Source organism: Meleagris gallopavo, chromosome 22 (assembly GCF_000146605.3).
Source record: "Meleagris gallopavo isolate NT-WF06-2002-E0010 breed Aviagen turkey brand Nicholas breeding stock chromosome 22, Turkey_5.1, whole genome shotgun sequence".
Lineage (NCBI taxonomy): Eukaryota > Metazoa > Chordata > Aves > Galliformes > Phasianidae > Meleagris > Meleagris gallopavo.
The window spans coordinates 11,580,430-11,608,136 of NC_015032.2; the positions used below are offsets into that span (position 1 = coordinate 11,580,430).

Genomic DNA, 27,707 nt, shown 5'->3' on the forward strand with positions numbered 1-27,707 from the left:
TCACAAAGGCACAGGTTAAAGTGCTGCTGATTTTTACAGCAATCTTGTAAGAGAACCTGCAGGTGTGTTTGTGCTTGGATGCAACACGCGTGTATTTGTGCTGGAGTTTGAAGATGTAAGCTGATGGTGACAGCTGTGCATAGAGATATGGCTGTGAAGATCAAGCTTTGTGTTTGCAGTTCCTTGGACAAACTTTTTTACACTGAGTGTGGAATTTGCTTTGGTAAGGAATGTGTTGGTTGTTCAGATAGATGCAACGTGCAGCAATAGTTCAGAACGTTGGTGTTCATGGCTCAGCAACTTCAGGGAGCCTCTGGAACGTAAATATCAGTTCAAGAAAAGCAAACAACTTCTACTTTATTGTCCTTTCACAGAGCTGCCGTAAGGAAGTAATGTTTCTTTCAGTTCTCAGCACAAAAGGAAGTAAGGCTTAATAAAAACTGTGGGCTGCGAGATTTCATGAGAGAGGCAGAGAAAACAGAGGAGAGCGGTGCTGGGGGAAAGCAGGTGTGGTTAATGAACACTTTGTAACCCAATGGGATGCTGGTGAAACAAACAGAATCTCCACAGCCATGGATAACACCAGAACACAAGATGCTTTTTCACAGGTAAAGGCAGAAGCAGTGATGGCTCGTGTGGAAGTGCTCCCTTGTGCATCATGGATGAGGTGGAGTGTTGGAGACTGGCAACGGCTTTGTATTTTGTTGGTAGGAAATCTGCGGTAGATTGTTCAATGTAACTGGTTATGATCTGGTATGAGCTTAGGCTGGTTTAATAGATCGGAAAGTGTTTGTGGATGGTGGGCACAAAACAATGTGTTTTTGGACTGGGCACATTGAAATGTGCAAGGGTTTTCTGATACGAAAAGGGGACAAAGAGAGAAAACCAGTCTTTTGCTGCAATTAGAGAGGATTTATTAATACTGTATATTCTCTGCACTAAGAATTTCCGTAAGATAATTGGAGAGTGGGAAAAAAGCATTTTGCATTGTAGGTAAAAGCAGTTTCTGATACTCATGTTGGTATTTGATAAGATTGATATGCTAGAACTGAAAATACATCAGCTTGCAGCACTGCAGAATTTGTCAGAGTGTACCTGCATGATTTGTAGTCTTTGTAGCATTCTGCTTGTTGCAATACCTGTACGTATGAAAGTCTGTTACCTGGTGAAATAAGTGGTGGAAGGTTCCCCTTTCACTGGGAAAGCTGATAGCACATAGTGGTGGAGAGTCCCTGGGGTAAAGAGCAATTGATGGAAGGAACAGATGTGTTACGTGCAGGCTGAAGGTGATGGAGTGCTTGGCCCTGAGCAAGTTCCTGTGTGCTTTGAGAAGAATGGGAAAGCTGCAGAGAATCCTGTCCTGTTTGCACAATCCTACTTTTCACTGAGAAGTGTGAGATGGTCAGGGAAAGATTTGCGAGGTGAGGCTTGAGAAAAACCCAGGGTGATGACATAAATGAGAACAAAGCTTTTTTATTGCTCCCGGGGCTCTCACAGAGGAAAAAGGGCATAGGCCAAGTTCCTGCATTTGGTTCCCTCCCTGCAACATCAACGTGTATGGCTTTTTGTGGAGGGCAGTGTAATAGGTCCTGCAAAGACAGAGTCATCTAGCTTGACAGATATTAGTGGTTTCACCTGAAGTAATAACAACTGAAATGCAATAAAATTGCACTGCTCGTTATACTGACATGCAGAGGGACTGGGGTCTATCTGCAGAAGCTGTTGGTGACAGTGGGGTTGAAAGGACACAGATCCAGTCCTAAAGTGTTTTCCCTTTCCTCACTATCTACATATCCGTGTGTTTACTCTTTAGCACTCATGTGCTAAGCACAGCCTGAGGTGCAGCTTACAAATCATTGCTCTTATTTCTTACTTCAGGTACTGCTAGGGGCATCAGGGCAGAAAATGGCCAAATATTTGCTACCAGAAAGGGCTTAAATCAGTGAGAATCACAGAACAGGAAACCATAATCAGGTGGTGCTACTTTTTCCTTTCCTTCCTTCCACAGTGGTTGTACATTCACGAAAATATTTGCAAAGCTGAACTGAGCCTGAGAAAAACGTCTTGAAGTTTTTTTTTTGTGAAATCCTTTTAAAATTTGGTTATACATCTCCCCGAGACTTTTCATCTAAGTCTCCTGAGGGCTGATAGTACCATGGAGCAGTTGTCAGCCCTTCAGATTTTCCTCCTCACTTTGTTTTTATCAACCACCTTAAAGTTCTTCATCTCCCATGGCTTTCCATCCAATTTTTGTTAGACTTTCAAGTAAGGGCCACCTCTCTTAGATGTTTTCTTTTTCGGGTCTTTTCTAAGGTAGCATAAAGCAGATTTTCACTGGGTGTATACATATATATTTGTCAACAGATCAATTCCACTTGGATAAAGATTCTGTATCTTCTGATCTATTTATTCATAGACATGTACACAGGCTCAGGAAGTGCTCCTGTAGCTTTGGAGATGGGCTGTTTTCACTGGACAACAAAAGGGAAATCTGATTTTCCCCGAACCTTGTAGGTCATTGAAATCTGCTCCTTGCCATGGCAGCGTTGGTTGGAGCAGAGGATTTGTAAGGAGCACTTCAGCTTCCTTGGTTCTGCTGTTGTTTTGAAATTAAATGTTCGCAGGTTCTGCAGATCTGCCAGTTGAGATGAGCTAGTTTATATTGCCAGCCATGCTGCACGCATTTCACTCCATATATTCATATTCTAGATTCTTACACATTTTTGAGGCTAGCTCTTTAGGATTTTTTTTTGTTAGGGTACTTAATCACTAATGTATAATATAATAAATTGAATTAAAGTATGTTTGAGCTCCTTTATCTCCTACCGAAAGTGGCAGAATTTCCATTTTTGTAGGGAAATCAAGCTACTATTTGATTAATACCTTCCTTGAATAAATGTTGACAGATATTATTTAGATAGCTCTAGATCTGAACAAATAATGCAAAACATTATTACGGATGCATAATTTATTTGATGAATAGCAGCGCTGTATGACAAATAATATTAGTCTGTTGCTATGACTGGCTACAAAAGAAGGTATTGCCACACATAGATGTCACATCAGTCTTCTTTATTGATATTGTGTGGAAATTACAAGTGAAAGTTTTTTGGATAACCCCAGTTATCTTAGAATGACAGAATGGCCCGGGTTGAAGGGACCTTGAATCCCCAACCCCCTGCCACAGGCAGGGCCACCAACCTCCACATTTAATACTAGACCAGGTTGCCCAGGGCCTCATCCAACCTGGCCTTGAACACCTCCAGGGACGGGGCATCCACAGCCTCTCTGGGCAGCTGTTCCAGCAATAACAGAGCCTATTCCAGTTATAAGTTCCAGCCACTCCCCTGCAAACACACAGGACCACATGGTACATTTTGGGCCAACTTCGAATGTGATGAAAGTGAATCTGTAAGGAGATGAAAGTCTGAACTGGAAATCTTAAGGCAACCCAGATTGTGTCTGCTGTCTTTAAAATCATGTAAGTGACACGTTCAGCATGCAGGCAGTGCTCTACATGGGATTGCGAAGAAGGCAAAATGTCCACAATAAAGTAAACCAGTGCCTTTGATTTAAATAGGGGGAAAAAAAAAAAAAAGCAACCTGTTTTCTTTAGAATCACAGCTCAGAGAAGGAAACTGCTACTTGAAATTTCATAAGAGATCCATCACTGCATTGTATCCTGGCACTTATTAAGTTTCTCCACTGGATTTGGTTTGCAAAAGTGATGTGTGCTATAGCTGGAAGGCAGTAAGTGAACAGAAAGCCCTCAGAGGCTTTACCTCTAAGCCTCTTCAACCTGCTTTTGTAGACAAAACCCAAAATCTGCTATTAAATTCTATGTTTAAAAACCTAAACTTCAAAATGAATGAAAATATTACTATGCTGGATCAAAAATACATCAGGCATGTGAGTTGAAGCTGCATGTTTCTTGTGTGGACAAATGGCTTTCAGTGAGATAAATGCCGAGAAATTCATGAGATCTCTGTAAAGAAATACACATAGCCATCACTTGGATCTCCCTCCTCGTTCTGAGTCCCCTTGGCTCTTGGAGGGCTGACATTGGCAATGCTGATGGAGTGCTGCTTCTGTGCACTGCAGAGAAGGGCCCTCAGTGCAACAGCAGCCACAGCTGGTTTGGCTCTTACCCCTTGTAACAAGCAGAGCAGAATGTTTCACAACAGAATGTTTAGTAAGGACAAGTGTAATGACTGCTTAGCAAGAGCAATGAAAAGCTTGACTGGGTTAGAATGGAAACATCTCCTCGTTTGTACAGAGAGCAGGATTTCTGCATGACTTGGCTGTGCTGTCACGGGAAGTGATAGAGCTCAGTGCATGTTAGGTATGATCTCCACCTAAATAAACCCACAGTAAGGTCTCACCGAGTCACGTTGCTATTAGCAGTAACTGCAATCCTATGTGTATGTAGCTGATGGACAGCATCGCATCTCCACGGGTGTTTGAGTCTTCCTGCATTAGATTACTACTGTCCTATCCCTGTGATTCAGGTAGTGTGGTCTGTGGAATAAGAGTAAGCTGACAAAAATCACATAGCACGCATTCCTCTATAGGTAACAGAGAAAAAGAGACAGGTCTTAAGATGTGCTGAATTGCCACCTACAGGCGCCCAGGGGCCTCTGCTGACTGCTGAGGAGTCAGAGTGGACCTCTGGGCAGCTGGGAGTGTTGTGTATGTGCACAGGATATCAGCTTGTCCTGTGCCTGAGTGGTTTCCTATGCTCTGCACGACTTCTGCAGATCTGCTCAATGAGCTGTAAATGACTCCTCACCGTGTGGCTTTAACCCCACTTTCTCGGCTGATGCTCGGGAGATTTGGAGACCTTTCTCAAGTCTTTACAGAAATATATGCCACGGCATTCAGACTACCTGCAGCACATTCCCCTTAGGGCCTCCTGAGGTGAGGAGTGGCAGGAAGCCCTAGAAGGGGTCAGTTAAGTGCTGCTGGGGCAGCTGCCCAAGAACAAGCCAGAAATCTCTTATCTTGCCACTGAACACATTTTATATGTGTCTGGGCCAAAATATGAACACTTGACCCTGCAGAGTAACGGGTGTGCAAACAATTCCTGGAGCCCCACACTCTTCCTGCAATTGTGGGCACTGATTTTTCTTTCGAAGCAGCTGAGTGGCCATACTGAATTTTGGGTGAGTGATGAAAATTTAATCTATATTAAACAACCTTCTTTAACCTGGCAGGCAAAAGAATATATTGTCAGTGCAATCTCAGGTATTTCCTTAGCGTGAATGTTTTATAACAAAGAAGTAATTTTCCTTTTCTTAGCCTTTTTTTTAATCTAACCTTGCATAAAAACGTTCTGTTTGGTTGCACCAGTCACCTTCTATTAGGCAATACAACACGATCTGACTTGGTGGCATTTTGGTGGATAATTTGACAAAACTTTTTTCTTTGCAACAGGAAAAAAACATCGAAAATAAACACAAAAATGAGCATTATAAAAATTGTGACGAGCTGAAAGAAAAGCCCTGCAGGCACAGAGCCGTAAAGGTCAGGATCTGTTACTCAAGTCTCTCCACACGTAAAATACCGCGCTAACACGTGGCTGCCAAAAGCCTGGGCAGGCCAGGCAGATCTCTGACAAGCAATTCTGACTGATCTCATAAGCTGAAATGTGCCTCCTTTATTTTTACCTCTGTCATCTTTTGAAGTGTCCCCCCACACAGCCCCCCCGTCACTTACAGATGTGCAGAGGGAGCTAACAGAGACAGTAAAACAACAAGGTCCTGTTGAAAATAGCCTGTCCCAACCACTGTGCTTTGTGAGCTCTCTGGGGAGTGCGTTAACTGCCAGCAGTCACAGTGAATAACCCACCTTCCTCAATCTGCTATATGCAAAAGGACTTACTTCACTTTTGCAAACATTTCTCTTCATGTATTATTAAGAAAATTAGAAGACGTTAAGCAGAACTTCATCCTAGTGTGAAGGAGACCTTGGTGAGCATCAGCAGAATGAAGAGATGAATATTTTGTAGAGCTCAGAATGCACTCATTTCTGCAAATTGTATGTGAGAAGAAAAACCTTTTGAGAATTTTCAACAACACAAAGCAGGAACAGAGACATTACATGGGAATGTCAGTGTTTGAGACGTGCTGTGGCAAGGTTCCTTAGTCCAGGATAGAATATTTGCCAGAAAAATGGGCCTCGAAGTGCTCAGTGCACTGCAGAATGGAGCCTGCTTGCCAGAGGACAGCTTGGAAGCTGAAACTGCTGTGTTTTTTTGTCCATTCTTAGGAAGCATACCCAAAGATACACATGATACGTCGTGTTGTTGAATATCACAGTGAAATTCAGGTGAAAATTGAGCTCCTCTGTTACATTACTTGTGTGCTGAAGTGAAGGAGGTGAATTCTTCTCTTGTTTATTTGAATCTGATTGTGTCTTTGACACAGGGCTATGATGTTCTCCTTATGTTATCATTTTCACTGTGGTGCAAAGTCTTTGAGTGCTTTATCTTATGAAAAAGTCTGAAGGTGGCAGAAAATACCATTCAACTTTCTGCCAGGAATTGCAGTCCTGTATAAATAGGACCTTCAACTTTGAAGCTGGCAGAATTTAGCCCTAAGGAAACTATATTTTCCAACTCACATATATCCACATTCTTTTTAGCTTACACAGAGCCTGTCCAATAGGGAATCATCTTGTTAAGATCTAATTGTATACACTGTAGGTGTGGAGTAAATATATGGCCTTTTGAAATTCAGATACAGAATGTGGAGGTAATTGTAGAAATTTTTTTCTGCACTGTAGAAACCTTGTGTGCCTCAGCATGTACGAAGGAATCACCAAACTGCTTTTTGGCTTTCCTAACTGTTCACATTGCAATTTGCTGCCAGGAGCTATGCCATAAGTTACCTTGATATTAGCAGTGAAAATTCTGAGGCTTTAAAAGCAAAATATTTCTCCTTTACTCCTGGTTTTATCTGTAGGCTGTAAAATCATTCAGGTTGATCAGGAACAGGTTCACGTGCTGGAAATCGGGTGAGTTGAATTGTGTTTGTTGTGGTGCAGCTGGGAAAAAGAGACAGCAGGTGGACTGATGAGTCACTGATGGCAGAGGTGGGTTTTACATCACCCACCAGACTTGTGGCAGTACCTGGGTGGGTGCAGAGGACCTTGTTTGGCTCCAAGGCTGAGAGCTGGGGCTGGGGCAGAGAGCTCTGTGCTTGTGGAGCTCTAGATACAGACAAAGTGTAGGACAAGCAGGGCTGTGTGCCACAGAGCTGCCTCCGTTTCAGTCATCCCCTCAGCCTGGCAGAAGGGGGGCAGGGAAGGCCTTTTTCCCGTTCTTGCTTCAAAAAGAAAGGGGAAGCATAATGTCTGCTCGTTAATGTATTTAGATAAGTTCATGTGGTGGCTGTATCTGGCAGTAGATACCAACTTCTCTTTTCATCTTGGAAATTTCTAATGGTCTGATTTTGTTTTCGTGTTCTTTGTGTACAGGCCTTTATGCTAAGGGTGAGACACTGGCAAGCATGCAAAAGCGATGCTTTCACTTCTTCCCACATTTTCTAACTCAGATTTCCTCCTGGCAGTTCTGTCTCCAGATATTGCCACCCATCCTCTAAAATCATAAAGGCCTCTGGGTATTTGGTATTTTGTGGATTCTCACCAGGGTTCAAAGGGAGATTATATTTACTGGGTAGGTTGTGGATAGAACGTAAAGCACGAGCGAAATTGTAATTTTATGGCAGATGGTGCAGCTGTGACTATCACAAGCAGTCTGTATCCTCAACAGCCAACTGAAAACACAGTCTCTAAATACATCTGATTGACTTTTTTCCAGTTAAGCCAGGAAAAAATCCTCAAAATTATGAACATGGTGAAAAACAAAGAAGTGAGCATTGAAGGAGCTTTGCATTTGGCACAGAAAGAAGTGTACACCGATAAGGTGAGGTCACTCTTTGATTTATTCTGCAAGCCGTTCAAATGTACAAGCATGTTCTGGAAAGCCTGGTTGAATGTTAGGAGCATGTCTGTCCTGCTTTCAAAGCTGCAGTCTCCCTTTGTGCAAACACTCCAGTTTATGACCAAGTGTGTCTGGCTAAAATCTGCTGCCGCAGTCAGGTTAGCTGTGTTCTGTCCCATGGATGTCTCGTGTAGGTGCTGTGGTTGCATTCATGTCATTACCTGGATGAAATAGTTTGAATCTACACCAGATGTGGCCACAGGAGCTTTATTATCCCCTGAATTATAGTTCTGTACATTAATAAATCAGCCTTCTATTTCTCTACTTATTCTCAGTCTAGTATTTCTCTGGCTGCAATCTCTCTCCATCATCACACCACAGAAGGGTCAGCCGAGAACTCTTTGCAGAGCTTTTCATTATTTCCTTTTTTGAACCACCCTCCTATGGGATCATCTCCTGCAAGGAGTGAAATCTTAGGATTTTTTTGCACAGTAGATACTAGTGGTGATTTTGAGATGAATCTGCTGATTTTTGGAATTTTTGGAAATCTCTAAACTGCTCTTTAACTTCTTGGCTGGAAAGAAGTAGAAAGGGAAGCAAAACCAAATACAGATAAAGAAGTGGCATACGTTTTACAAAAAGGCAACAGAAACGTTAAGCTCAGTGGTGTAGAACTATGTGGGCATATCTTCTCAGAATAAGAAGAGGAAGGGTTCCTTTTCTATGTCTGCTGCTTTGATGTTTTTGTGATGATTAATTATAAGAAATGAATGCAATTTTGTGTCTGACTCATGACCTTCTTGTCATTGTGTTCTCCTGAATATTAGAATAGTAGTCCCCATCCAAGCAAACCAGACAGCTAGTGCAAGAGATCAGATAACAAACTGGGTAACCCTCACACGACGGCAAGGAACAAAGATCTGCCATTTCAGTGCACCACATTTGAGGGCACGTAAATAAGTTTCTTTAAATCACAGACTGCCTTTCTTTGCTACTGCATCCAATAAATGGCTCATAGTCATGTATTTGGAAATGTCTCTAGTGCAACTGCGTGCATTCTTTTCTTCTTCATCTTCCTCTTCTCTGCTCTTTTATTTTCCACCCAAATCTGTGATCTCTTCATTAGTTCAGCAGGAGCTGTGGGTATTTGTGTTTGTGAAATCAGACCAGGAGGATGCTTCCATCAGTCTCCTCATGGAGCACTTCTACAAAGCCTGGCTTGAGCAACGCTCACTGAGGGAGATTTCACCTGACAACATGACTGTATTTGAGTGGACAAAAATAACATAGTATGGACCTCGTGCTGATTTCTGTTCTGTTTTTTCAGGACTCACAGGATTTGCTAACTGGCTCGCTGTTTAACTACAGTATCTACAAATACAAACACTATCGGTGGCAGAAACGAATTTTGCAGGTAATGCAAATAATTCATACTTCTGAAGAAGTATCTCTGAAAGAGATGCCATGCATCTTATGTTCCTGCACCAGGGCCTCTGCAGGTGGGAACTGGAGAGGGTTCATCGACTTCAGTGCAGTCATTCACTTAACTTCATTCCAGTTGAAGATACAAAGCATTGTGTAAAGGATTTAATTTTAAAATAGCACTTAACTTGGAGTAGATATTTGCTCATCACAGATTGCATAGTACACGTACTTCACAAATTACCCTTCTCTTCTAGCAGGCTATGTGACAAGACTAGCAAAAGGAGGATCTTCGGTCTGTATTTAAAGGTTCTGATTGTGCTTTTAAGGAAACATGTAGTTTTGATCCTAAATCTGTACCTCTCTGGTGTATGAAGAGAGGACTGCAGTTTTGAGAGCTGACAAGTTGGGCTGTGTGGGGAGCAGTGCATTCCCTGGTCTGGCTGTTTGCTCAAATGCAAACACACCTGGGAAAGTAAATACCTTATTGACTGACTGCTCACAGGATTTTTAGTTTTATTGTGTTGATGACTATCTTTCCATGGTTCTGACAAGCAGACTTTCTGTTTTATTGCTTCACTGAGGCTATGTGAAGCATGGTAAAACATTTTTACAGGGAAAGTTTAATTTGGCAGACTGTGAATTTCATCCCTCGTTACTCTGTCCTGTGAGCTCCTTTCTTCTTCTTCTTCTCTTTTTTTTTTTTTTTGACATTATGTACCTGCATATGAATGTGCTAAATGGTGTTTTTTCTTTACTACATCTCAGCTTTGAAAGCATAATGTTATTTCTTGCAATATCCACAAATGTTCAAGCTAAAAGATGACTTGGTTAGACGTAAGCTGATGGAAAACTGGAGAAAGCTGTAATAGCCATGAAGCGTGTCATTTTGGAATCTCGGAGTAGTTTCATTGCAGTCCTTTAGTTAACCAGCAGCCTTGAAAAGTCAGAGATAACAATGAGCATGGTGCTGCTTTGGAGGTTTCCAATGAAAGCAGAAACAAGGACAAGGCACTAGCATTGGGTTAGCGTGGTCTGCATGATGTGAATGAAAGATAGTGGAAATTATTCATGACCACAGGTAAATGTCTAACTTGGGCAAGATCCGAATTTCTCCTCTGCGGGCCACATGTGATGATGCAAAGCACAGAGATAATGTTCACATCTTATTGATGGATGGAGCTGTTTCTGCTCAGCAGGGATGACCACACAGAAAAGATACTGGGATCTGTATCAATAAAGCTGTGCAGTGGAGCGATGATAATCTTATTTCAGAACAACCAATTTTTAATTGTTACAGCTGTGGCAGCAAAAAACAAAACAAAACAACTTTATTGGCTAATAGCATTGTTCCAACTCTATATGCATGTGTATGTCTGTACAGAAGCACAGGCAAAAATCTTGTTAGATCAGATCTCAAAACAGTAATGTTTGTGTCAGAAGGAAATCTCCAAAGAGTGCCCTCTTTTCCAGCTTTTGTAACAACAGCTTGACACAGAAGCTGTTGTTACAAAAATAAGCACCTTCACATCATTGAATAGATCAGTAAGTGAGTCTCTGCTGAGATGCTGCTGATTGTGAAGCTTTTGCACTGGGGTTAATAAGGCAAGGAGAATTTAAAAATAAATATTTCAAAGTGATAAATTGATGTATGTTCATCAAATGAAATAGGGTAACACGGTTACAGTGAGTATCTGTTTTGTAAATAAAACAAATAAAACAAGTACATTATCTCGGTGAGGCAATGCCGTTTTTTACTGTAATCATTGGCAAAACAGGCATGTACGCTGGGCTAGTTCATGGCTTGCATGCCCTTGTGTGGTAATACTTGGGAGGATCGCTTCCCTTTCCAATGAAGAGAAGCAATGGAATCAAGTAATGAGAACTTTCTATTCCAGATTGATTTCAACACAAAGACAATTTTTAACATTGAAAAAGGAATTATTAAGAAGCAGTTCCCTTTCTCACAAGTCAAATCCTGTGAAGATGCTGAAAGAAGACGTTTCAGCATTGTGTTTCATGGGAGACAAGACTATGAGCTGGAAGCAGTGTCTCTTGATGACAAAAGGAAGGTAAGGTTTTTACACTGCCAGAGATAGATTGCTATAAATAACAGCTAATATTATGCTAGCACCTGGCAGGATCCAGACACTAATGGGAATTGTGTTGTGCATTGTGCAATCAAAGAAGTAGCATGTCTTTATTCTATAGAGGGTGGTACATAGAACAAAGGAAACGTGAGATCAGGATAAAGTTTGGCCATTAAAACTGCAGATGTACAGCCAGCCCGGGATGCGGGATGAAAACGGGTGCATTTTTTTCAGCACTTTGCAATGGGTTTGAGACTGCAGTAAATCGAGGAAACAGAACTGATCCATACACAGTTGAATTTTAATTGATGTTTTCTGAGAAGTTTCACTTTGAGGTTTCAACTCCTTCAAATGTTCCAAGTAATTTGTGTAATTAAGCTAAATGAGACTGGAGAAGACGAAGGGGTGAAATGAACACCAGCCACAAGTGCAGATGCTGCTTGTGCTTGGAGGTGAGCAAGTCTTGGAGCTCATCTCATCCCACTGCTGAAGCACTGAAGTCAGCTGGACAGGACTCTTAAATACATGGAAGAGTTTGTGCCCAAACTGCTGATGTAACCCACTTGTAAGAAGATTTTTGCTGAGGGGTTTGTCCTTTGGGAAGCTCAGAGCTCAACACGGGCAGGAACTTGCATTCCAGATGAATGGCACCTTGTGGTTGATCAGATTAATTTTCAAAATAGATTAAATCTAGCAGAAGGACTTAAAAAAGTGCACTTGTTCCATAGCAATAGCACTCAGATGAGGCACTGTATAACCAGAGTGCTTTAAATTCATACTCACTTTTATCCATGCAACTTACAAACATAGGCATGCTTTCACTTTTCTGCTGGGTTCATTCCAGATTCCACAGTAAATCAGTCAGGTACTCCTTGGGCTGGCACTGAGCTTAACTGTCTAGATTGCCTTAAGTTGCTTTGTACACAAATTCAAGAAGTAAAATTGTGTTTCACAGTAGCCTCTCCAGAGCAAGGTGTGTTCTCCTTGTGCTGATAGGGCTGAGGGCATAACAACAACTTGCAGGTAAGCAGTTCAGCATCATAGAAAGACCTATTTATTCTACATAAATGAATTTTGCCTATTTGGTGCTTGTTATAATGCTGACTATCATTTTTATAGTAGAAAAACCCACCTGCTAATGTCTGATTCGAGGGAGTTAATATGGAAAATACACTCTCTCTGCCTCCTGTTCTATAGATAATGTACCTGTTGAGCAGAGTGATGCAGAGTAACTCATGCAGGAGGCCAGGGGAGCCATGCTTGGAGAGAGCTGCAGAGTGTGACGTGGTGCATGAAGGAGTGCTGGATTTGCAGCAGAATGCTTTTATGTCCACTGAATGGGTGAAGTATGAACCATATCTTCTTCTCAGCCACCTTCTAAAACAGTTGCTCTGTTTGTCCATGGTCTGACATGGCTCACACTATCAAGTGAGAGGAGAAAAAAAGCACATCTAGAAAAAACACTAATGAAAAAAAATTGACCTTGTAATTATCTGCACAGGGCAATTATTGCAAAAAAAACTTCACAGTTCACATATAATGATTTAATTGTTTTTAAAAGGCTACTGCTGTACGTCTTGTGTGCACTGCCCCCAAGTGCGTCACAGGATTTGTCACCTTTCAACATCTAGTAAGTTCATTAACAAAGAAAAACTGATTTTTATTTATCTCGTGAAGCAAAGCCCTTGTTGCTTTCCGCTTGGTATTTATCCTTTCTTTTTTTTTGGAAAAGTAAATAATGGTGGAAACATTTGGAGACGCATTTGAACTTTAAGTCCCTGCTTCCAAGAAAGGAGAGGTCGATATAATGGCCAGTTCTGTTAACAGTTCATATCACTTTGACTGTTTATGTGGGAGTAGATGCAATTCATATTTTATGTTTAATTGTTCTGGTGCTGCAAAGCCCATTTGAATTCCTCATATAAACCTTAACCAACTAGCCACACCTTAGAGAGAGCGGAGGGAAAGGAAGGCCTGATGGAACTGCCAGAGTGATAAAGAAATGCAGTACACCTCAGGGAAAAGAAGAATGCAAATTCTGAAATAAGAATAAAATACATATATGGTAAAGCCCCACACTTACTGAGTGTGAGGCCTTTGTCATAAACAGCAGAGCTGAAACTTAGAAGAGACTGAAGCAGGAGATTCTGCTGCAAAAAGAAACTGTGTATGGCCTGGGAGCTTCTGCAGGGAATAATTTAGCCTTAGAACAGGTAATGCCCACGCTTGGGCACTGTCATTTCTGATGGAAACCTTTCAATGGAGAGCATTGTGCCTGCTTTCTACTCAGTGAGATGTGGGAATGAGGGGGAGCAGGGTCAGTTCTTCATGGAATATGATAGAAAAATGTGGAGGCTTACTGGCAATAGAAAGGGCCTTAACAAAGTCAAGGATTGTACAAACAAGCAGACAGCACCAGATGAACTGTATATTCATTCCCTGCCATTCAGGTACTTGGTACAACTACGTGAAGGAGAACTGACTTTATATTGCATAGGTCTGGGAGCAGAGAGCAAGAATGCATGCCCTGCGATGAACACAATTCATTTGTCAGGTGGTAACGTGAGTGTCAGCAAGGAGAATGAATGTGGTACCTTTTCCATCCAGACCAAAGGACACAATTATTTGTAAGTATAGTTGGTAATTAATACTTTGATAAAGCAGAACAACTGAAAACAATGTCAGGCAACAGAGAAACTCAGTGCCTTGGAACAAAATACAGCAGGGAAGAAATAAGACTGTCTGATTATTATAGGTAACTCCTCCCATAGCCTTGTAGTGGTTTGACAAATATTTTAATGAAGAATCATGAGTACTACATTGTAGAATTGAGAAAATGCATTGAAACAGTGTCCACACAGACTCATCTAGTCGTCCTGTCAGGAGCCAGTGAAGAACCACATTGATTGATTGATTAGACAGATGTGTGAGCAGGTTCTGACCAGCTTGTGCACCAAGCTTGGTAAGACTCAGCACACTGTTCACCTTCCCGCAAGGTGGAGAAGAGGAATTATGAATAACTGCATTGCAAAGTCAGTGTATAGCAAAACTTCAGCTCTGTAACCTTAGACATCGAAGCAATTAACTCTGCCTGAAAAGGTCAGAGTCAGCAGCACTGGGCTCCTTTGGCAAGTGAAGGTGCTGAACATCATTCTGCTTAAGAAATGTCTGTAGCTGTATTAGTCAGCATGTTATTTAGACTTCTGTATGTTTACATACGCCATTCTTCAATTTCAGGTTTCGAATACCCTTTACTGTCCAAAATTACAGGACAGAGGATGTTAGCAAGCTCCAGAATGAATGGGTGTCTCTCATAGAAAGGTACTGTCAGCTGTGCAAGGGTGGCTTTCTGTCCCAGGAGGAATCCCAAGGAGACACCTCCTCTGAAGCTGATTATGAGAATGTTACTGTAGCTCTGAATGAACATAAAGAGGAGGCCCTCCATTTCGATGTGAGTGCTGCAAAAATCAGTCTGAACAAGCCTTCAAACTCACAGACAAAGCCTGTGAAGGGAGATGTAGCCCCAGCATCAGCATCTACTGCAGTTCCCTTAAGTAAGGTGGAGGTGCCACCAGCCCCACCTGCATTCTTCCAGTCCTGCAGCCTTTCTCCCTTGGCAAAGAGAACCAAAGCCTTTCACTGGGATGTTGTTCCTTGTGATAAGGTAAGGGTGAAACTGACAGTAAGTGCTTAATAATAATAATAGTAGTAGTAGTAGTAGTAGCCTGGATTACACGTATAGTTAAAATTCAGCTATGCCAGAAAAGGACCTGAATGCCCTTTGTATATTCGGAATGGAACAAAGTGACCCTGTTCTTCTGGCTTTTTCTTTTCCTTGTCACTCCTATGTTCTTAGATTCAAAAGTCTATTTGGGGTTCTTGTGACCCAGGCAAGAAAAAGATAGATGCATCCAGACTCTGCGAGCAGTTCCAGATCCAGGACGTGGCAGTATTTTCAGGCAGTGAACCTTCAGGGAATCAGCACATCATGTTGGATCGAAAAGTTGCACATAACTTCAGTAAGTAAGAACTGTGTACTCCCACTTGTATGCATTTTCTATTCATAATTTTTACCACTTGGTGGGTAAGAGAGGTAATCTTGTGTCTAAATCACCGCATAACTCAGTGCCACTCATCTGTGAGCACAGACCTCCTGGTTCAGTTCTGTAAATGTGGTCCTTCATGACGCACAGTAGAAATATCACATCTCCTGTGTGAAAGTTCTGAGTGTGCCCTCCTGCCGTGATGCTGCTGTCTCAGGGCAGGCGTTTATCATCGTGTATGACACCTGTGAAATCACTGCTAAAAGTGGGACTTCAGCAGATAGTTCTGCTCTTACTGATGACATGATGTGAAGTTTTTTCAGTGACTCTAATGAGAAGTAACAGATACCAAAGAAGCAGGGGTAGAAACACAGAATCATGGATTGATAGAATGGCTTGGATTGGAAGGGACCCCGAGGATCATTGAGTTCTGGCCCCTCTGCCACAGGCAGGGCCACCAACCTCCAAGAACCTGGTAACTGGTCTTCAATGACTGCTTTGATTTTTGCAGAGATGGCTTTCAAAAAATAAATTATATAACATAGTGCTGTTTTAAGAAATGTTACATGTGTAAAGGGCTCATTTTGAAGTCATCCTGATTTCAACTTTATGAATACTGATAAGAAGGAATATACTTTGGAGATTGTGGAAAGTTTTAACTGAGAACTGTAAATGGAAATAAAACTTGTTGGAATTATTGCAATTACAGACTGATAATTTGAAGGATTAAAAGGAAGTGAGCGATACAAAAGTCCTATTTCAGATAAAAAGAATCCAGTAATAGCACTTCTCTCTGCAAAATTATTCCAGTTTCTTTTAGGAAATTTCTTTCATTTGGTTTGCAAATAGCACCATTCTTCCTTTTGATCCAATTGCTCCTACAGTTTCTTTCACTGAGACATTCTATGTCCATTTCTTAATCTTATCCTTAAAGTCCCATCAATGAGATTTTTGACATGTACTTATTTCAGTGGACAGTTCTCAGATCAAAAGTTATTCCTATTCTCAGAATTCTGATTAATCTTCCTGCAAGAGCTGCAAACCACAGTTCTTAAACTAATGACTAAAAAGATGAAGCTCCAAGATGCCAGCTGGAGAAAATCTCTTGAGAATTTGAGTGGATGTCCAAACTCTAAAGAAAAATTAGAGTCCTGGGCAAAGATCTACACAGTAAGTTCAAACCTGGTGTAGAAGAGAAAGCAAATAAAAGCTAAGTTATCTCACACGGAGAGCAATGTACCAGAAAGAGAGAAACAAGAAAAATACTTTCCCTTTAACAAAGGAAAAGATTTGGGGAGGTGGGCATTAATCCAAAACTGAAACCTTGTGGGTGACAGACTGACTTAGGGATCAAAACATCAGCTCCTGTGACTTGATGGGTGCTTGTTTCTCTGTGTGAGAATGATTTTTCCATGTCAAATCCTTATTTTGCTTAGGAAAATACCTTGAACTTAAGATGACACGGTAATTTGGGGGAAAAAATCAAAGAAATGAGTAGAAATTGAGGAGCTGATGATCTTGAGGTCATTCCAATCTTGTGATTCTATGATTCTTCCATGTAATACGAGGATCTTTTTTTCCCGAGGCATTTTTCTTAAGAGTTTCCGTATAAAACCAAGTGAGCTGAAAGAAAAGCTGTACATTATACATGAAGAGAGTGGTGGACTTACAGATGAACAGATTACGACGCTACGAAGGTAATCTTTTGGTTTCAATTGTTTATTTACAACAAATGCTGTGTTTTGGAGAAAGCAAATTTTTCTGCAAATAACAGGAAATTCAGGAAAGATGCAATGGAGACATCAGATCTATCCTGACCATAGATAAAATGTGAGGGCTGCACACAGAAGGAAGCCCAACACATGTTACAGAAGCTTCACTGCAGACTATCAGTATTTCTGAGTGACAGAGGCTTGCAGGTTTAAAGCCACAATTAAAATTAATTAAATTAAATTTTGGAAACTAGAAGTTTAAAAACCCACCACCAAAATAATAATTATGCAGAAAGGAATCTGTTTCAGAGGCATGTGAAATTTGGATTGTATCTCTTTGAATAGTCAAGAAAGGAGCAACTCAGAGAGGTTTCCATTGCACTTTCAAGTCTCCACGCAAGGCATGCGATAGCTATGCCATCTCATTGCATGCAGTGTTATGAAAATATGAGGTGAAAATGAGAAAATTGAGTGTTTTGCTAAAAGAGATCTCAGGAAAAGGTGCTACTGGCAAAGAAAGTGAAGAAGTAAATATATATTATTAACTGTTGATGTGCCTACTTCTTGTGGAGTGAGTTTAGTTCTGGCCTTACAGTTCTGGCCTGATCCTCATTGGTACAGTAGTGTTAAAGTTTGCAGAACTGTGTTTGCACTTAGTAATAAGAACAAGTAGGCCAGATGTGAATATATGGAGTTAATGTCATTGCGTGCAATGATTTGGGCACAGCTTGCCTTGAGCAAGCCATCCCATAACACAGCCTGCTCTTCCCTGCTCATTTTTCCAAGAAGTTATTGCTGGATAAAAGCTGATTGAGCACAGCCAAAACTGGAAAAGTCTGCATTGTCACCAGGTGCTTCTGAAAGGCTGTCTGATGGTTGTTCATCCAATACATGAAAGGAAGGCACAAAAATATCTCACACAGAATTAATGAACCTCTTTGGAAAGTATTAATTCCCTTCTGCTACAGTTTTTCCTTCTCCAAAAGGTAAAGGTACCTTCTCCACAGCATTGTAAATTGCCTGTAGACCTGCAGATGAACACTACTCACTTATTGTCAAGCCTTGTGCCTGTATAAATGTTTCCAGAAATGCAGATCTAGCTGCAGACCACTGTTTCTGTTGCATCACTGTCTCAAATATCAATAAAGTACAGATGGTTAAAGAATAAATGCAGTGTGCAATAATAATATGCATATGTGCAGTATGTAAAACGAGGAAGTGGAAGAAGTTGTGATGCGTGGAGTGGGATGACTGCTTGGCATTATGGCATGTTCAAGGATGAGGACATCTGCTCTTTGTTTGCTGTTTTGCAGATACATGCTAACACCGAAGGATGCAGAGAAGTACCAGGCGTTCAGGGGATGCCCCTCAGAGCTGCACATAGTCGATCAGTTTATGTTGGAGGTAGGAAGCACAGTGTTAAAACACTACATGCTATTTCTAACAGCCTCTTCTGGATAAAATCACTACAAAGAACTGTTCTTGGGCACTTAAATTTACAGTCTTACCAAGAATAATTATAAGAAGGTTTATCTGAGAAAGAGTTGAGACAGTAAAAATGTGCAAAGAGATCTGTAAAATCCATTTTGTATCTCCTACTAACATGCTTTCCCCTCCCCTCCAAACAAGAACCAGTTACTCTGAAGTAGATTTCCAAAATCTCTAGACATAAAACTGTACACATTTAACTGTTCTTGCTCATGAGAAATGCGTGTCATTGACTTTAATTGGCCCTACAAGCCTTCTCTGTTCAATTCTGTGCAGATGTGTAAAATCCCCCACTTAGGCCAGAGGTTGGATCTCCTGCTAGCCATACGTGAACTCCCTGTGAGCATGGGAGATCTGGAGCCTGTAAGTAATGACAGCTTCATCATTCATTAACATAATCTGTCAATTAAACATTAGAAGCTTCGGTGTGCCTTTCAGAGCTGTGTGACTGGGGATTTTTTTTTCCACTATAGCAAGATAATTCATTGTTCATAATGTGAGCAATTAATAGTGTGCTGACCCAGGCGGCCTGATTTCATGATACTTTTCAGATGTAAAGAGCAAAATGGTTAAAAAATAATAATCATAGACTTTTTAAAAATAGATCATATCTTTGATGGAAATAAATCCACCTCCTGTGCCTGTTGCCCCAGAAGGGAGGTGGCGGCCCTGCAAAAGCAAATATTGATACTGAATTTGGTTGCAGGGAAACTGTACCAAGAATTTTGATTAATCTTCAGCTGGAGTAAACAAGAGAGAGGTGAAGGACGGAGAACCTTATGCTGTGCTTTGGGCTATCTGCTTCCCCCGATGCTTGGCATTTGGAGCAATCTGGTGCATTCAAACAACAAAACACTTTTTCTTCTGAAGCATTTTGAGGGATGAGGTTGAAGTTCTTTTGGCAGGGCTACTTTGGTAGCCACAGAAGATCTGACCTCCATGTCAGGCAGTTGTGCCAACACCAGCTTTGCTTCGCTGGGGAACAGAGCCTGACAGCCCCTGGCCTTTCCCAGAGGAAGCTGGATGGGAAGGGAGCAGTGTGACTTGCTTCAGGTGGGGACAATGAGGCATGGCAAAGAACAATTACAGGCACCATTGTTCTACTTGCATATTTGTGTTTCAGCTAATAAACCAGAAAATCCAAGCAAGTAAGCAGCTGCATTCCAGCCAGAAATTTATTGCTGTCTTGGAGTACATTTTAGCCATTGGAAACCATTTAAATGAAAATGCGGGAAAAGAGAAGGCAAAAGGATTTCGATTGTCATCTTTGACCAAAGTGAGTAAATATTTTTCTTTTCATTAAGTCATCATATTGTAATGTATGTTATCCATTAGCATTACCTCGGTTTTGCCCTGGGTGCGAAGAAAGGCAATCATTTTTAATGAGTAGCTAACATTTTAACATCTGCTCTTGGTTACACCAGAAACAAACTGCTGTTTAATAATATATTCTGTAATGTGCACTGTAACAAGATGCATTTCCCCACTTCAGACAGTGGCGCTGGCTGGGTGGGGGCACTGCGGTGTTGGATGTGTTGTTTTTCTAATGAGGGAGAATGTCAAAATGCTGACGGCTCCGATATTGAGATCCCCTGGCTGGAAGAGACATCTGAACTGCAGGCCCTCGACTTAAGGAGTGTTTTACACCTTTGTGCAGTGCACTGTCATAGGGACCTTTCATTATCCATAGGCTGTAGCTGCAGCATTCCTTCTGCAGTGGAATAATTCCTTAGTGCTGCTTTTTGCTCTAATGCAAAGCTCTTCTGCAACAGTGGGCCCACGTAATTTTAAGTTCCTAAAGTAGGGTATAAATAAATGAACAAATGCAGAGGGAGGGAACTTTGCCTGGTTTAATGGTTCTGACACCCCCCACCCCACCAGTGCTCTTCTGGATGAATGGATGGGGAGGGAGGTGGCTGCTGTGATCTTTTGTTTCTCCTGACAGAGATATGCTCTATGAACAAACATCATCTGTGCCTGGTCTGTAAGTAGGAGAGAGGAGGATTTTGTTTGTTTATTTATTTATTTATTTATATATATGTGTGTGCATTTTTTTTATATATATATATATTTATACAATATCTTTTCCATCTGGAGATTTTAATATACAAGTGAGTGAGTGATTTATAACTCCAGTGGCAATTCTGAGACACAACCTTTTTTTTTCTTTTTTAATAACAGCTGTAGTACTGTATCAATCATAATGAAAAATGCCAACAAAATCATTTTCTGCCACAGCACATCTTCCCAGATTCAATTAAGGAAGTTTACTGCCTTCACGAACACAGCACACTGCTTTTACATGGAAAGGAATGATATCTCTGTTTGGAGGACCAAAATGAGTTGCAATCACTTAGGATACCTTAAGTTATTACGAATGTATGAATAAGAAAGCACAAAAGAACACAATGAAGGTGAACGGATATGAAAGCAAAAAGTTTGATCTTAATCAAGAATGTCTGAGAAGCTGCAGATTGAAAAGGAGATATTTGATTTCATTGCACTTTCTATTCTTGTCAGATCTATCCAGGAGCTATCAACATCTCTGCTGCTCCTAAATTTTTTAAGGAAGTGTAACAGCTCGGTCTGCCAGTTACTGCTCCATTCTGTTTGCAGTTATCCCTGCTGCGGGGCAAGGAGAGGACGTTCACCTTGCTTCATGCCCTTGTGGAACAGATCTCCTTACAAGAGCCTGATCTGGTGAAATTTTCTCAGGAACTGACAGAATTTGAGGCTGTTCCTGATGGTAAGAGGAGGGAGGGGAAGAAAGCCACCCAGTAATGGAGTCCCTCAACTTTTGTTGGAACTTCCATCCTAAAGTGCGAATGATATTTAGTGGCACGTTTTTCCATCTCTCTTCCTTTCCAGCTTCCATGAAGGGCCTAAGTGCTGAAGTTGATGGTATGTAAACGTGGTTTCTAAACTCAGAGAGAGATTTTCATACTTTGTGCAGTCGTTTGGAACAGGTTTTCATTGTACTTCTGTAGTTTGTAAAGAGAGGTAAATATACAAATATTGAGGTAAGGTGTTGCTATGGTGATATTTAGTCTGTCATTTTACTGTGAAGAATTTTCAAAAAGGAATAATAAAGCGTGCCCAGGTGGTTCAGAAATACAAAAAATATATACTGCTTGTGGTAAATAGCGTTTATTTTAAACTAGAGATGTTAGCAATATGAGCACTCTGTCCCAGTTACTGCAGTAAGATTGTCTCAGAGAAGCCAGTGCAGCAGGAGGAACCTTTGCACGGTTCAGCACAGAAGTTCAAGAATGTCTTTGAACCAAACTGGAGTCCATCTCTAGAAAGGAGTCCTACACCACTGAAGTCAGTAGGAGAGAACAGAATAAAGTCACTCAAATGTAAGACAGATTTTGGGAGACATTTACAACTTTGAACAGCACAGTAAGGTGACCGGCAAAGCCAGTGGAATTTAGAGTGAGCTCTGTGAGAGATGATAGAGAAGGTACCTGCATGGGTAAAAATAACTTACATGGTGTTAAACATTTATAAAAATCTGTCTTTTGAAAATGTGGCACGGACACTGACCAAATGTCACCACAGACTAGTAATTCCCATTTCAGCTTCTTGTAACATAATTTAATGACCATTGCTCTCAGCTTTTGGTTTGAAAAACCTCTTGTTCCCATTTTGTTGGGCTTGGGGAAGCAGACAGGCATCTAACTCAAGGCTACCAAAGACAGTATTTTACTTTGTTCCAAGAAATGCCAATTGAGTTTTTAGGAATATGTAAGTAGGTAGACCTATGTATATACAATCATTGTCTACCTTCAATCACTTGTGTTCTCTAGAGACCACGTTGGTACAATTGAGTAGTGCAACAGGCATGGGAGCTATAGTGTAAGTGCTGGGAGCTGAGCTATCAAAGGAGAGGAGTTAGGAGACCTGGAGGAGACTGACTGGCCTCTTTCCTCCTGGATTTCTGATGGGACCACTACAGAGCACTCTCTTACCTTCCAAGTACTGTTATCCAGAGCAGACAGGGAAGAAGATGGACGAAATGCTTCTGATCCAGCCTTTCACACCATGTTGTTCAAGACATGTCCTGGGGCTCATGCAGAGTGTATATGAGCAGCCTAACTGAGTTCAGGACTGAGTCACTGCATCCAAAGCTGTATTCTCTCCTCCCATTCTGTACAGCCAAAGCTCCCATGATGGCAATCTTCTGTAGGGCTTTCTGCCATCTGACAAGATTTCTTATTTGTTATAAAGAGAATTTTTGTTCTTTTATCTTTAATGGAAGCCTGAATTTTCTATACAAAAAGGTAGGTTGGAAGAATGTTATTTTCACAGCTAATTCCTAAAGCCTAGGGAACATCAGATTTACAGCTGCTGCATAACCACACTATTGACCTCTTTATTACTTTGCAGTTGCTTGTGGGGTGATCACATACTATTTCTTTCCCGTAAGATCCATGCTTCCTTTAAGATTTCTATTTTAAAACAGAAATTAAATATTTCTAGATGAACATATTATATAGACCCAGAGTCTCCTATTTTTTATGTCTCTTATAAATAAGACATTTGCATTCCTTTGGACACAACTGCACACTCATGAAATTTCTCATTTTCTTTCTCCTTTGTTAGTTCTAAAAAAGGAATTGGAAAATGTTACTCAGTGCAGGCGTCTTATCAAACCCAGGACAACCAAGGCAACACCCCAGGAGTCGCAGTTCTGCAGAGAACTAAAGGTAACATTACCCCAACCTTACCGTGGGCTGGAGATAAAAGATAAGTAACCTCCTTGGTTCGTGCTGAATCCTGCCCTGACAAGTGGATTGGGAGCATCTGAGGAAAAGCAGACTTTTATTTCTCTCTGATAGCGTTTGATGAGGCATGGGAATGCCTTTTCAGAGCTTCTGTATCTCTTGCTTTTGCTTCACAGGCAAACGGGCTGGAATGGCTGAGGAGCAGATAGCTTCACAGTCAGCTGCAATAAACTCTTTGGAATAACAGCAATTTCAGAGCATGTGTGGATTTGTAGCAACTCCCTCTGCCCTCAGACAGCGGGGAAAATAGCATGGAGAAACAGCATCCAGGAGCTAGACTGAATTGTGATTATAGGTTGGCCTAAGATGATTCTGCCCATGCTAATGGCAGAGTGAGGTGGGCAGGGGAGCACTGCAGAAAGCAGCTGAGGACGTGCTAGTTGCTCAGTGTGCTTCTTGAATGAATACTAAGTCATCTAAAATGTATTTGTTACAAAGGAGTAGTGATTAAGAAATTTTCTTTTTTTCGAAGCTTAAGGCTTTGTTTTTCACTCAGTGAGAACTGGTGAGTGGCTGCCTTGCTTACAGTAAGGCTGGGCAGTGCCTAATGGGTTTTGTTTTTTGTCTTTGATGCCTTCATATTTGCAAGGCAATACATGTGCTTGATGTGTGCTTATCTTCTGTGAAACACGAAATTGTTCTGATGTGAAAATTTTGACTTAAATTCTCTTATTTTCACTATTTAATATCTGCTCTAACATTACACTCTTCTGCCAAATTAAGAAATTTTACTTTATTACAGGATTTGATTCAGAAATATGAAGGGGATCTATCCCAGCTGTCAAAAAGATGTGAAGAAATGAAGAAGCTTTATACCAGCGTGCTGGTACGTCTCATATTAAAATGCAATGAAAGAAACCTAAATTTCTTAAGAATAGAAGAAAAATGCAGAAGTTCCCATGTTTCCATGTGCCTTGCAGTAATACTGTCCACAGGAGGTGGACATGGATGGAATGTTTTGAAAGAAATTGTGTTTTATTCTTGAGGATTTATAATTCACTTTTTAAAGTGTTGATTGTCCAAAAATACATATGTAAAAAAGTAGATGTTCAGAATCTCAAGTTTTTTCCCAGCTGCTTTTTCGCTCACTTCCCCTTATTTTCTGAAGGTAGGTATTTTATATATTTTCTCTCACTTTGAATGGATTTATTTCTTCCAAATAATGTTCTTGCTGGGCAGACCCTTTTGTATATTTATGAGGCAGCAAAAATGTAAAGCAAATATAAAACAGGATGGGTGATCAAAGCCCAGACCATCAGCTGAACAGCGCCAGGAAGGAACAGCCCTGCTCACCTGGGATCTGATGTGGAAACGGGCTGTGTGTAGCCATGGAAATCACATTGCTCATGAAACAAAAATCCACAGGCCTACCTTTGTGATTTCATATTCTGCTTATAAAATCAATAATGACCTTGGCATGTGACACTTCTATGGAATTAACAATAAATTGGAGGTAACTGCCTGTGGAATAGCTGTGGGCTATCAACTTCTCATGGATGGTTGTTAGCTCCAGGAAATGCTTCTCTGATTGCTGTTTAATTGATGGTACGCCATAGGTGAGTGGTGAGGTGTGCCAAGGATCAAGAACCTGGAGCCCCCAGGAGGTGCAATTAGGAACACAACAGGCCAAACCATTAATCAGGTATCACTGGTTAATGTGCAAGTGTTTGTGGTTGGATTATACGTGAGTTTCCAAGTTCCCAGCAGAGGGTTTGCTCCCAAGAGCATCTTAGGTGTGCAGGTAATGATGGATAGCTGTCCAAACACTGTGGAAATACAACTACACTGCTGCTCATCCTGGGGAGAGCTGTACCTCCTGGTTATCTGGTAGCTCTCTATTGCAGGCAAGACAAGAACTTATAGCAACATAAGGCTTTTTAAATTTGTTTTTAAATCTTTCATGGAAACCTTTGGAGCATGTTCTCTATGTCTTCTGCTCAATTAGAAAACCATTTTAAATGCAGTTATGTTCTTTAACTCACTGATACCATTAAGGAGGATCTTTGGAAATGTCGGCAAACCTCTTGAATTAAAACTCAGCAACAATTTTAAGACTAAAATTACTTTTCTGTCCTAGAACTGGAAAATACACATGGAAGTGATTTTAATTAATCCAGAAATCCCTCTCCTAGCAATTAACTTTGTAGTATGATTGCCTTTCACCTCTCGTTTCGCAGTAGAGAAAACGTGATGCCAATATTCAGGTTGCTTTTTCAGGTAAAAAGAAGAGAACAGGGAAAGGTGTCTCCTCGATGGATTAACTTTTCTTCCAAAATATCCACGTAAACATGATATTTTTTGTTTGCAAAACAAAATGCCAAAGAATTAAAGCATTTTGGCTTAAATCTGCTGCTATCACACCCACCATGATTCCACAGTGGATAGAAACCATTTCCCTAATGTGCTTCTTTTCTTTTACGGATTGGTTCATCTAAAAAACTGCAATCCCAAGAACTTTGCCAATGTAGGTGTTATCTGCTCTTTGGTGGTAGATCTGCAGTCCAGCCAGAGAAGCTGCTTTGTGCAGAGAACCAGGAAACAGTTACTGCAGTAATTTAATTACAACTCCCATGGCCACTTCTGCTTCAGGTGTTTCGAATCTCAGTTTAATGGACGTTTTGTCCAGCTCTAAGTTTTCTGATTGATCAATAATGATAATGAACGTATTCAGCCTTTCTCCTGCTCTTTTCATTACATTACAATCTTGGACACGGATTAATTTATTTGGATAATACTAATGTTAAATATATTTCTCTTTTAAATTTACAGGTAAAATTTGGGGAACCACAAGACCGGGACTCTCAGGAGCTGTTTGGATGGATATCTACGTTCATTAGTGAGTTTAGAAAGGCCTGTGCTGAAGTCATGCAGTAAGGACAACACTACTCATAAAAAGGGGAGAGTGAAGTGTAGGAAACTACATTTAAGTTAATTGTTTTGAAAGTTGCCCTGCCAATAAGGTGCACATTCCATTCCAGTTTGTACAGCAGTAGATTTTGATTTAAAGATATATTCAATTTATGATGTGTAGTTTTGCAAGTGGTCTCAGACCTGTGGGATTGTAGGTCTCTTGTGAGACTCACTTTTTTCTGTGCATGCCCCTACAGATACCTGTACATTTAGAAGGGAGACACTCTTGATGTTTTTAAATTTTTCTTTTTATTTTTGTCTTTGACATCCAGTCTTCTGCCTGAGTTTCAACTGTTACTTACAATGAATAAATTTACATATGGTGTTCTAATTTTTAATTATTCTTTTTCTGTAATTCTTTTTTTTTTTAATTACATTTAGCAAAAATCTTGATTGTCTTCAGCCATTAAAGCACTGCAGCTTCAGTATTTAATGGAGAAAGAACCTGGCAGGTAGTGCCTCCCAAAGTAGTACAATAAAGCATTGCTTTTTTTGGATAAAATACTGTGGAAGCCAATCAGTGTGTGAAATTTGCATTGGTGAGAAGAGAACAATATCAGAGAGGTGAAATAAAAACATGTCATGAGGCATCTAAGTAGTGCACAGTGAAAGTAATTATTGATGGTTTTCGAAAGTGAAAATACTTTTGTTGCATTTGTTGGCTTTTCCATATTTTTAATTAGAATAATTACTTGCAGCTCAAAAATACAAGGAGAAAAGGAAGGCTATAAATGGATAAACAAAAAAGGGATGCGTTGAACATTGAAAGCAGAAAATAGTCCTATGAAGCCCTTGATAAAACACTGCATTTTTCTCTACCAGTTTTACAGCATTGTTCGATCAAATGTTGGTTCTCTGACTTATTTTAGATCTGCCTGCCCAATTCTCACAGTATTTTGGCTTTTACAGAAAGTCTAACAGGTAGAAATGCTGAACAGTCTCCTTGGCTTCAATACTGCAAGAAATTAGAACTATCCTCTCTGAAAGGCTTAGAAGCATCTAAGCCTAAAATTGCTCTATTAGAATGGTCTCTCCAGTACCATGTGAGATTTCTCCCTATCCACGTGCCAGGTGTTGTGCAGGTGTGCTGATGAGCAAAGATGCAGCTGTTCTTCCAGCTGTGTTTGGTTCAGAGGCAAACCTGGAGCCTCCTGTGAATGCCAGTGGGTATCACTGCTTAATCCATCCGCTTTAAATCCACTTCTCATCTCAGGGGAATTTTAAAAAATTGAGGAAGATGCTCAATAGACTCGATAGACACTTCCAAACCAACCAACCAACCAACCAACCAACCAAACCAAAAAAAAAAAAAA

The 27,707-nt window shown here is 40.7% G+C and overlaps 1 protein-coding gene across 6 annotated transcripts; it reads left to right on the forward strand.

Moving 5' to 3' along the window:
- The first annotated feature begins 424 nt into the window (after positions 1-424).
- LOC100541072 (formin-I-like) lies at positions 425-27,707 on the forward strand. 6 transcript variants are annotated; one of them, XM_031556560.1, is made up of 17 exons: positions 426-608; positions 7,820-7,924; positions 9,270-9,356; positions 11,263-11,436; positions 12,652-12,800; positions 13,905-14,081; positions 14,692-15,118; positions 15,311-15,473; positions 17,083-17,194; positions 18,523-18,613; positions 18,974-19,060; positions 19,821-19,973; positions 21,314-21,443; positions 21,566-21,598; positions 23,303-23,406; positions 24,227-24,310; positions 26,254-27,707. In XM_031556560.1, exons 1-17 carry the CDS (start codon positions 573-575, stop codon positions 26,356-26,358), a joined length of 2,217 nt encoding a protein of 738 aa, XP_031412420.1. In that variant the 5' UTR covers positions 426-572; the 3' UTR covers positions 26,359-27,707. The 6 variants fall into 6 exon arrangements, with proteins under 6 accessions (XP_031412422.1, XP_031412420.1, XP_031412418.1 ...); XM_031556558.1 differs by lacking the exon at positions 426-608 and adding an exon at positions 615-707; XM_031556561.1 differs by lacking the exon at positions 426-608 and adding an exon at positions 4,840-5,162.

What these genes read in the sequence shown, in the direction of transcription:
- LOC100541072 (XM_031556558.1), top strand. Translation starts at nt 627, where the DNA reads ATGGCTCGTGTGGAAGTGCTCCCTTGTGCATCATGGATGAGGTGGAGT. An exon ending in ATGTCCACTGAATGGGTGAA is followed by an intron (nt 12,801 to 13,904) that starts GTATGAACCATA and finishes CCTGCCATTCAG; the next exon opens with GTACTTGGTACAACTACGTG. An exon ending in CCTAAGTGCTGAAGTTGATG is followed by an intron (nt 21,599 to 23,302) that starts GTATGTAAACGT and finishes CTCCTTTGTTAG; the next exon opens with TTCTAAAAAAGGAATTGGAA.